The following is an 11,945-nucleotide window of genomic DNA, read 5'->3' as shown; positions in this document are numbered from 1 at the left end:
AGTAACCTTCCGAAGGTCACTGATAGTAGTTGAATAGCAACGCAGCTAGTTACTTTGTGCTCCCTCTCGGTGATATTTATTGAAAAGTAGTGCAATGTCAAGCCAACTCGAGTCCACCGCAGTTCAAATTTGCTCAAAGTTATTATTTATCATACGTATAATTGCGCCACCTAGGGACAGCGCAGCGCATTACAGAAAGTTGCACCGAAGATGCCCTTTTGTTTTTGCAGTGGTCAACTTACCTGCTGAGACGTGTCTGTGTGTGTGTGTGTGAGAGAGAGAGGGGGATCAATGAAACAAACAGACAGTGTTCACGTGATAAAGTTACATCATTTTATGGACGTACAAAGTGTATAAATTACATATATTTATATATCTGTCATCTCGAGCGGAAAGATACAAACAGAAGAAGTATGCGGGCACGGATCCGCTGCACGCGCGTAAAGCACATGGTTGAGCATTTAGTGTGCCGTAACACATGGAGCGTGCAGGTAACGAAGATTTTGATGTCGGTCGGTCAATGTGGCAACGAACAAACACGTACGAGGAACCACCAAGCAGGGTCACGTGACAGCAGTCGTCACAGGCACTTGGAAACAAAGTCGTAGTCTCGGAATGCGTCACACGTGCGGACTATCCATGGGGAAGTCTTCGGTGGGCACGGGGCGAGACTCCTTGAACTTCACCCTCTGGCGGCAGCGGTGGGTCACGAGGGCGAGCACAATCAGCAGGAGCACGATGCCCCCTCCGGCCCCTGCGGCCACGTACGGGGTCGGGAACTGCTGACAGTGGTTGGGGGCTTCGTCGTACCCCGACGGACAGTGGATGGTGCCGTCGCACCACAGCTCCGGACTGATGCACGCGTTCAGCTCGGGGCACTCGAAGAGGCAGTTCACGTTCCTCAGCGTCTGTCCCGAGTGCGTCCTGAAAAACGGTTTCGTCACTTCGAGCCACCGGAAGCGGAAAGTCTCCGAGTGGGCGGCGATGATCTCAATGTACACGTGGTCGCGGATGTGCGGCGACTTGTGGCCTCCGTGGTGCGAGTCGTTGTACCAGAAGCTCGAGAACACGTCGTACTCCTGGTCGTTCAGTCCGTCGGTGAGGCACACCACCGCGATCGGCTGCACGTGCACCCCGGCGTACACGATGATGCGGTTCCCCGAGTGGCAGCCTCCGGAGCCGTCGGAACCTTTGAACTTCAGATAGAGATATTTGTAGGGTGCCGCCTCGAGCAGCCAGCGACACCGCAGCGGCAGCGCGCGGCTTTCCACCGAGTGGGGCACCTTGAAGATGACTTCCCCTTCGCTGGAGCCGTTCTTCCGCTGGATGCCCGTGTCGCACGTGGACACGGGCAGAAACTCGTACATGGCCTCGAAGCCGAAGTGGTTGAAGTCCTCGAACGAGGTCATCTGGGTCACGGTGAAGGTCAGCTTGGCGGTGTTGCTCACCGACTCGATGACGACAGGCCTCCGCGGGTCGGATGTGATGTCGCAGAAGCATCCCAGAGGGGCGAAGATCGTGCCCGAACGTTCCGTGGCCTGGATGAAGGCGACCCTGCCGGAAGGGGTGTGGTGGATGCGACACTTGTGCTGCTGCAAGACGGGGTCGTAGTGGTGCTCGCAGTGAGACGACTTGAGGCGGATGTCGGTGAACGTGATGACGATCCTCTCCGACGGGAGGCCGAAGAAGCTGTACGAGCACGTGATGTTCTCGCTGCCCCCCCGTCCGTACAGAAACACGTTCCGGGTCGACGCAAAACTGCCGTACTGGTTGTTGCGACTCTCGAAGCGACGGTCGCACAGTTCCGCCTTGACTGGGGTTCCGTACTGGCGGTTGTCCACGAACTCGAAGCGAGCCACGAAAGTGCTGCTGGTGACGGTGACCTCGGGGGTGGTGAAGATGTTGTAGCGAATCACCATCTCCGACCCCCGGGACAAGTAGCTCTCGCTGGGGACCTTGCATGGACGGAGGGGGACGAAGCTGGAGTGGTCCGCTGCACGGGCGCACACTTTCGGGGAGGACTTCTCGCAGAAGCGGTACGACGGCTCCTCGGAGCTGTTATCTAGGTCAACGCTGCGCCACCCTGACGAGGTCACGTCGTAGATCTCCAATCGACCGATCTCGCACGTCTCTCGACGCGACCACTGGTGCCGGTCCTCGACGTAGAACGACACGAAGTACAGCCAGATGCGGTCGAAGGGGGTGGCTCCGTTCAGCTGAAAGGTGCACGTGGTGTTGCGTGGCACGGTGTGACGCGGACTATATACAACTCCGTGCCGCTGAACCGAACCGTCGATGAGGAAATCGCACTTCCCGCTGCTCACCCGGTACTCCTCGGCGTCCACAAACCGCACGCGCACGTCGAGTTCCACCCGCGCGTTGTGCAGAACCTGGTTCGGGACTGCGGACAGCTGGACGAGCACTTCCGGTCCACTGGATATGACTTCCGGCAGGGTGCCCGCCCCGCAGAACTGCATCAGCAGCAGCGAGTTGACGGTGGGGCCGTCGAATATCCTGATCACGTCGCTGGAACAGTCCTCGGTCAGGGAGCTGTGGGGGAAGGACCCCGGGCTGGAACGCCCCGTGTACACGGAGATCTTGTACTCGTTGCTCTGCGACAGCACGATGTACGCGTGCCGGCCCGAGGGGATGTGATCTTGCCGCACCCAGAAGTGGCACGTGACATTCCGCAGGTAGAATCCGGGGAAGTTGGGGGACTTTATCACGCACTGCTTCCGATCACAGTTCACCAGCACCTTATCACAGTAGGTGTTCATCAGTCTCGTGCCGTAGTAGACCAGGGGCACCCGCTGGTACTTGGCGGGGACTCTAGGAAGGAATTTGTAGGTGAGGTAGACACTGAAGGGGTAGGGATGAACCGGTACTCGACCTGGGACCACAACTAGAAGGGTGACGTTGTTGCCTTCGGAGAAAAAGGTGGCGCTTCGGCCAATCATCTCGCCGCAGTAGCGTCCGAATTCGGGTTCTCCTCGATCAACGTCGAACAGCGACGACAACTGCTTCGGAGGTTCCTTTAAGGCGGAAATCAGCTGAGAAAATCCCCTCGTCTGCTGACTCCGTAATGCACTCGTCATGCCGGAGGGTTCGATGATCTGCAGGTAGCCCTTTTGGCACACGGGATTTTGATTTCTGGAAACAGAAAAGAAAGAACAAATCACTTAGGAGATGCCAGAAGAGTTTATTATAAACAATCATTTATCAGCAATTTACAGAATTCCTTCTTTGTATTAATCAGGCACTATTTTTCATAGCGAAACCACATTGTATGAGAAATGTACTCATCCGCGTACATTGAGATCAGGTACAAGTGCAGCTGGATAACTTCCTAATCTGTTGTAATCACAGAGAGTTAGCCTTTTATTAAATTAATTAGTTCGAGTGCACTTCGAAGCCCTTAACAGAGATAAAACGCAAAGAAGGCACTTGCTAATGATATTAACACGAGCTAATAGGATTGGCAGTCTTTTTGAGCAAATCGATTGCAGTGATTGGTCGAAGCGTGCTCAACGCTGTTAATGAGTTGATGGCACACAAGAGTACGTTTGAATGCATTAGCAAATTAAGTTTTTCTAATGTTTGCCGGATGGTTTTTTGGTACACCCTTCACGTGGTCATTATCACTTCTCGTGGAAATGGTACGCCTGGACAATATGAAGTGCAAGAGAGAGAGAGAGAGAGTGAATGGATGCAGAAGAAATAAAACTCTTTTAACTTTTAAGAAAATGTCCGTGTTTATTTGTATATCAACATCGTAAGGCGTTAAAGAATTATTTAGATTTTCTTAATATGCCTTTAATTTTCGTTAATTTTGTTTTAGATTTTTATGTTTTGTAATCCTTTAGATTTAAATAATTGAAAACTAAAGGAATCTCCATTATTAAGAAATCCATCATTTTATTGCGCAGAAAGATGCGCAATAAAATGATGGTTCTTTTTACTGCGCAGAAAGATGCGCAATTGAATCAATGGAATCACAAATTACAGATTATTTAGAGAGAGAGAGAGATAATCTTTTATTACCCTTCACGGCCATAAAGCCAGGGGCTTACAGTTTCCCAAACTTGGGAAAATTGAACAATTATTTACAAAAAGGTAATTTTACAAAGAAAACATATTATAATACAAAGGAGAGAACTCCTTACGAGAGTTAAATCTGCTTGAGCTGGCTTACCATTGAGATAAGAGCACCAGCTCAATCAGACAGGAACAGGTGCAAGGTATACATCAGTCATTGCTGATTAGTCCTACTCGTCATAATTTTTTTCCGGTAAGTCCGGTCAGCAGCGAATTTGTTCAGGTCGGCGTCCAGTGCCTGGGTTTGCTTGAGCATCTGCTGAGGAAGGAACCTGTCCGAGAGGTGGAGTCGTGCTGAATGCGAGTAGAGCTCGGGATTGGCCCTAAGGGCAGCAGGGGGGATCCTCCAGCCACAGGTATCCCAGAATGAAGGTGTTGCCATTATGCCTGTTATCATCTTGACTGTTGCTAGGAGGCGTTGGTCATCGATTAAGGTGGGAAGCCGTGGAATTCCGAGAGAGTTGGCAAGCTGTGTGGTACGAATCAGAGCTGGAAGGTTGTGCTTCCTGTTGGCCCACTTTAGGAGCCAGAATTCTGTGGCAAAGAGTGGTTTCTTTATTGACGGTGCCGCTGACGCCCAAATTTCAGCAGCATAGAGTAAAGGTGGAAAGATAACTGTTCTTATGTACCTCACGGTTATCTTTTTATCTGTGATATGAAGGAGATGCTGTTTTGCTATCCACCGGAGTCTTGAAGCACGTGTGAGGAGCATATCCATGTGGGCGTTGAATCGAAGTTTTGGGTCGAATACAACGCCCAGATCACGATGGCTGGACACAATTGGGATGAGGGTGTTGCCGACCGAAGGCTGGAGAGAAGAAGGAGTTTGCTTCAATGAATACACCATGAATTCGGACTTATCAGGATTGATCTTGAGCCCAAACTGGCAGAGGTAAGATGTGACTGTGGTGAGAGTGTTGTTAATTTCCACTTTCACCAGATCTAGGCCTTGACCGGGAATGATGGGAGTGAGTATCTTGATATCGTCCGCATAGCTCAGTAGACATCGAGAATGTGCAACCAGTGGGAAGATAATGGATGAAAACAGAAGGCCCGAAAGGACCCCTCCTTGTGGGACTCCTGCGGTGACGGATCTAGTAAGGGTGCGATCTCCTGTATGAAGCTTTATAACTCTGTTATTCAGAAGAGAGGAGAGAAAGCATAATATGTTCCCTGTGATCTGGAAGTGGCATTCCAGGAGAGTGAGAAGTTGGTTAACTTGGACGGCATCAAATGCAGCCTCAATGTCTAAGTAAGTCACAGCTAGTTCCTGCCTATTCTCCAATGCTGACAAGATAGTATTCGTGGTGGCTAGCAGATTGGTGATCGTTGATCTGTTTGGAAGGGAGTAGTGAATTTGGACTGGATTACTGGGCAAGATCTGCTTAGTGAGGATGGGGAGTAAGGCCTTCTCCAGGAGCTTCAGCAGGCTGGAGGAGTTGGAGATGGGTCGGAAGTATTTAGGTTTTGATGGCGACTGAACTTTGGCTAAAGGTTTGATGAGATAGTTTTTCCACTGCTGTGGGAAAATTTTGTTCGAGAGTAACTGGTTGAAGATAATTAAAAGTGGCTGAATAATGTACGGACTTAGGCATTTGAGCATGAATTGGGGAACTCCATCATCACCGGTGGTAGACGAGGCAGGTAGAGAATTGATGGCTACGATCAGCTGTTGTTTTGTAATCTGAATGTTGTTCAACACTTCTTGCTGGATGGGCTCTGTTAGTAGAGCTAGATCTGAGTTTGGCATAGGAATACGGTTAAATCTTGTGACGAAATCGAGCCACAATTCAGGATCAAGTTGTAAAGGAAAATGAGGGTTCACTTTCTTGTATGGAATTTTTCCTTTAGCCAGCTCACGGTTAACATTGAAAGACAGTAAAAATCCAACGAATTATTTTAATATTACAAACTCTGTAAAATCGGGCATTTTACAATGCGAAATTGTTTAAATTCCGATACATTTTACAATATATAAAAAAAAAAAAAAAATCATACCAACAATAACTTTTGTCTTTAAGGATTCTTGAAAATACAGCATGGCATTTCTCTTTTCACAAGATGGTTGCTGGACCATCTTGCCCTTTCATTTTATAAAAATTATTTAAAATAATAAATGGTACAATATGCAAATTGATTCAGAAGAAATACTCTTTTTTAACTTTTAAGAAAATATAACCGAACAATGAACATATTTATAAATCGTAAGGTGTTAAAGAATTATTCAGATTTTCTTAAAATACATTTGATTTTCACTGAATTTCAAAAAATATATTTTATTATATTTATATGTAAAAGTTTTCTTTAAATTTATTTTAGATTTTTATATATTTTTTAATCCTTTATATTTAAATAATTTAAAACTATAGGAATCTCCATTATTAAGAGATCCATAATTTTTCTGCGCAGAAAGATGCGCAATTGAATACTGATATTTCAAAGTACAGATTATTTACTGAAATCCAGTAAATATTCACTGAATTCTTGGAAAAACAGCAAACTCTGTAAAATTCGGCATTTTACCATGAGGAATTATTTAAATTCCGATACATTTTACAATAAAAAAAATTACATTCCGCACTCGTACCAATAATAACTTTTGTCATTAAGGATCTATGAAAAATTAGAATGACATTTCTCTTTTCACGAGATGGTTGATGGACCTGTCCTTTTGCAATTTAAATCCTGCAAGCCACAAAAACAGATGAAACGAAAAGATAATCATTATAGATGTTTAAAGATGTAAATAAGTTCAGTTGTTCGTGAACAACTGAACTCAAAACCTATCAAGGCATACCTATCTAAAATGTGAAAAAGTTTTAAAATGCCGGATTTTACTTTCATATTTGGCTTTTTTTCATTACTTTTATTTACTTTTTTTTTTTTTTTTTTTATTATTTCTGAAACATTTTAGATTTAAATAATCATAAGATTAGAACTATTCAATAATATGGAGCATAATATTCCTGCGCAGAAAGGTGCACAATTGAACACTGGTTATCTCAAAGTAGAACATAATCTGACTGGAAAGAGCAAAAAAAAAAAAAAAAAATTCTATTCTCCGAATTGTTTAAGCTCACAGGAGTGGGCATTTTTCTAATACCCAACTTTAGCTTCGGTTGAGAAGTGAGAATGATTTCGCTATTCCTACAGTTCAACTATTGTTTATATTTGAACACGCGAACGTTTCGAAAGAAAAGCTTCTCAGCTACTGATGTTATTCATAGGTTTCGTAACCCAGTAGATCATAAGGCATTACTAAACGCGTTCCCAGTTCCCTTGTGAACTAACCTACTTCGTTTCCACTTTACGATTCACTGTAATATCTTCTACATGATGTTTCTTTAAAAAGTAATCAAATTCCCCATCCAAAAAGTTCACTGTTCATGTATTTTCAATGAAAATGGAGCACAATGCTGGAATACAATGTTTAGTAATGACCTTATCGATTAGATTATAAAATAAATAGAAAACAAATGATTTTTTTATGGTTCCTTAAGTAATTTTAACCCAGTCGGGTTAAAGAGAGAGTCCTCCCCCCAAATGGTATGTTTGGAGATCTTTCAACAAAAGAAAATACAGATCCAAATAATTAAACAGAGAGAAAATAATGATTATTCGTCAGACATGACAGTAATGATTTTCTCATGACCGGACTGACTATTTCATCTGAGGTGGTTTCATGCATTAAAAGTGTCCATAAAATATTATAGCACGGTTTTCGTGCTAAAATATTTAGAAGTCGCCTAAAGAATCAACATGCTAATGATCTTTAACCACAAGATTCATTATGTCTGCCTTTTTAATCCTTTATTCCTGTAATGATGAATTTCTGTGGGAAATTTTAATAAACGTGATCTTGGCACGAACTAAGTCGCTTTAATTCTCTAACGATGCTCACCAAAAAATGTTTGGAGTTCACCTAAAGTTATTAACGCAAAGAATTATAAAAGAGACAATACGGTCTGTTCTAAAAGATGGATTTCTGACATTAATTGATTAAATAAACATTGAAAAGAAATACTCAGCTTTGGGAGGCGAAACAGATGATGCTGTTAGACACTGGATTGTGGACCTAATTACCCGCCCCCCCTCTTCTCAATGATATTCAGCCGAGTGTTACGACTCTCCCTACATATTTAGCAGTTTCGTCATACAAGTTTTTGCATTCATTTCAACACGGGGATGACCTCGCACTACAAGACTCGTTTTCGAATTGTTCTGACGTGTGGAAATCTATTCGAGGTATTCCCATTTCCTCATTCCATCACCCGCCAGCATGTGGCTCCTTTCTCATGCTAATATTAATTGTTGCTTCCACTCCGAGGGATATTTCGTCCAGAGAAATGAGTTTCCTTCATTTATAATTCACATCGCCATTTGTTATGTACGAATATTACAAATTACTTATTAAAGCGAAGAATTAAGTTAAATAACTATGCTATCAATTGCTAACGTGGACGCATCTCCCCGTCGAGTATCCAAATAAATATTTATGCCTTGAGACCTAATCCACACGAAAGACTCTAATTATTTTGTAATTGGAATTTTGTACAGTTTCTCGTTGAAATCAAGAAATATCTCATCTTAAGTCTTCATACTTAGAAGAGAATCTCATTCGTATGAAAATTAATCGGAGGATTTTGGTGTCTGAATGTCCCTTGTAAGTAATCCGATGGAGAGTTAGAGAAGCTCCCAATTAGCTCAGAAAATTATTCATTTCAAAATGAGATTTATAGACATTCGCTAAAAGCAACAGTGACCTCTATCGGACAAATCAGTAAACTGTTTTTATTATTATGAAACAATTATTAAACTTTTCAAAAGCCACACGTATTAGAAGTAAATATAAGAAAATCTGTAATCGATAATAATAATAATAATAATAATCTTTGTGCGATGCCTTTGTCAACAATACAACTTTCTCTTTCCGCGAATAAAATTTTTATTTATTAACTTTATTTTAAAATATTCATATTTGTTTACTGTTTTATTTATTATTAATATTTATTAATTGTAAAGCTAGATTTAAAATCTTTGGAGAAACCGCTGTATTCCGTGAGTACATTCAATACATCCTTCATATTTTCTCTTAATCAACATCTATATATACAGTATATTGCATAAAATAGCTGTTTCACAAAGGCTGAATACACGGGATGAAAAACCCAAAGAGCTTACAGAAAGAAAACCTCAACTTCCCCGTCTGAGACCTGCTAACTACAGCCCCGATTGTGAAGAATGCTTGATTAATTCCTTCAGTGACTCAAACCCATATCTCTCCAAAATCCAGTTTGAGTTTGAGACAGTGATTGGATGCTGACTAGTTGTGGCACATGTTCGGACTGGTTTGGAAGAGAATATGGGAATTACAGATGCCAGTTCGAAAGAACATTGCTCAAGGAAGTATTATCTATAGAAAACGCATTCAGCAAAAACAGAATCTATGAGACAGAGAATGGACAGATTTTTTGTTTTTGGTTGGGTTTAACGACACATGGTCTATCGAGGTCAAATTATGTGTTCATAAGATTATTTTCAAGCAGCAGAAGGTTATAGGTTTTGAATTATATGCTTCTGTACATTGCGATGAAAAATTTGAGTGGATGGTTGAATATAGAGGACAATCAACCGCAAATTGATTATAACAGGATCAAGGATGGGCTTCTCACGATAAAAGAAAGAGATGTGTAAGATGGGTGTGCCCAATTCTGAGTCCTGCCAATAACTCTTCCTCTCTGTTTCGCCGGAAGCCAGAGGGCCACAGCTTTGGATCTTGTTTTATCTGGAAAAGTTTATTGATGGTATTACTTTTCCAGATCTGTGACCAGTTATAGTAACAGGCTTTGCAAATGTTTAGCTTATAGTCAGTATAAGGATCCTGAAGAATTTTTAGAGAGTGGACTGAGAACGTTTAGCGGGAATATCGGCACTTTTCATGGATCCCAGCATGGCAGAGATCCAGCAAAATGTCATTGACTGATTGGACTCGCTGCATGAAAGTAACTGGGAGTGAATGCATTTGAAGGTACGATGAGCGCATGAGAAAATTTTCCTTATAGCAAAGACTGCATTGAGAGAGAGTCTGGTGAAAATTATTGTTGGAGAGATTAATAATCTTACCAAGCGTTAGCTTGATGGCGTATATTTCAGCAGTGAATAGAAGCAGAAATATTTTACTACGAAGGTGTAATGGGAATCATGCATTTCTATATAAAGGCTTTGGAGTGACGAAGTCTTGAAAGCACCCAGGACAGTCCTTAGAGACCTGCGCTGGATCACATGTAGCCGTTGTAAAGTACTGCACCCGGTACAGCCACATACAGGGCAACCTAGGAGTAAACGGATGTTTACTCCTAGGTTGCCCTGTAGTTCAAGGACAATTGATCTGGCACTTTCACTTGTGTACTGATCAAGCCCACTTGGTGAGAAGGCATGCGGACTTCAATAGAACAGTAGTTCCAAACTGGCCATACCCAAAATATAATCTTGGACCTCACCAATGGTTAACTAGTAGAAAATAAATCCAGTTCCTTTCATTTTTTGCAAACTACATGCTCCCCACTCTGATCCTGAACTACAAATAAACGATACTCCTGTCCCACTTGTTAATATCGTAAGATTTCTTGGACTGATGTAGACAGCAAGCTAAATTTCCAAGTTCACATCGCTCGTTTAAGAACTCCTTGTCTAAGCAGTTGAACATACTCCGGTTAATCTCGTCCGTGTCATAAGCAGTTAAGTAAGTCGGATTCTTTCGAGGCAGTTCCAGTCACACTAAAAAACAACAGCCAGAACAATTCTCTCGACATTGTTGCTGTGTATATTCCATCAGTGCCAGACTCACAAGCAGTGAATGAACTCCTGAACTGGTTGCTAAACCACTTCCATTCATCAATGAAACACCTCGTGTGTGGGGGCTTTAATTTACCAAATACTCTGAAGAATCTCAATAGATGAGTCATGGGCTAAATACAGGGTACTTAAACACTAGGGGCGAAAACACACTGGACCTCATGTTTGCATCGGTGCAATATATGACTAATCAAACCCAAAAAGTAACGCACAGTCAGATCACAACCCCATCATTATCTCTACAAATAGAAACGCCTTTCGATACTTTCGATAGAAAGAAAGCGATAACCAGGACAATTACAACGCTCAAGTACCTCAGTCCAGAAAAGTATGTTTATGAAGCTCAGTACCATGGGATGTCCCAGAGGATTGTGCTGCTGACAAGATGGATAACCACTATCTCTCTTTTTATGCTGCAACTGAAGAAACTGAAAGTTTCCACATGAAACAGGACATGCACAAGAAGTGGAAAAACTCCGGCTCACCCTCGGAACTGGACTCCATTAACTCAATCAAACTCAGCAATTGGCTGGACCTTACAACTAGGTTCTCCGTTCAACCAGAATCCACACCAAAGGAATTTCCTCAGTTTTCAATAGATCCCTTAAATTCATTTTACCTCACCAAAGATAAGCTGATCAACGCAATAAATAGATTAGCGCCTACCGCGACATCTGGCGCCGATAGGATTCCTCAGTTTATGCTGATATTCCTGAATACATTTATTGTTGATCCAGTCCTGTCGCTATTTAACAAGATTCATCATCAATTTTTTTTCCTCCTATGTGGCATGTCTATCTAATATGTAAGACCGCTGCCTACAATTCGTTCTGCTTCCCAACCTAGTAAATTCCACCCCATTTCTTCTGCATCGAGTCTATTAAACTTTTTTGACAAATCTCTTCTGAGAACGCTGACCACCCAAATAATTCCACCACCACTACCAAAGATTCTCGAGGCCTTTGAGCACGGTTCTGAAATCACAGTTACGTATA

General features: G+C 42.8%; 1 protein-coding gene across 1 annotated transcript in view; it reads right to left on the bottom strand.

The window, feature by feature from the left end:
• Nucleotides 1-395: 395 nt before the first annotated feature.
• LOC150082378 (uncharacterized) overlaps nucleotides 396-11,945 on the bottom strand; it is a 189,583-nt gene continuing 178,033 nt past the window's right edge. Inside the window, exon 4 of the mRNA XM_090380530.1 lies at nucleotides 396-3,150. Within this exon, the coding sequence (XP_090236656.1) occupies nucleotides 621-3,150 (2,530 nt within the window). The 3' untranslated portion in view covers nucleotides 396-620. The remainder of the gene's footprint in view (nucleotides 3,151-11,945) is intronic.

Source organism: Mastigoproctus giganteus, chromosome 8 (genome assembly GCF_048544385.1).
Source record: "Mastigoproctus giganteus isolate SK-2022 chromosome 8, ASM4854438v1, whole genome shotgun sequence".
In the NCBI taxonomy this organism is placed as follows: Eukaryota; Metazoa; Arthropoda; class Arachnida; order Uropygi; family Thelyphonidae; genus Mastigoproctus; species Mastigoproctus giganteus.
Note: the sequence above shows the minus strand (reverse complement) of the source record. Positions and strands in the feature narration are given on the sequence as shown.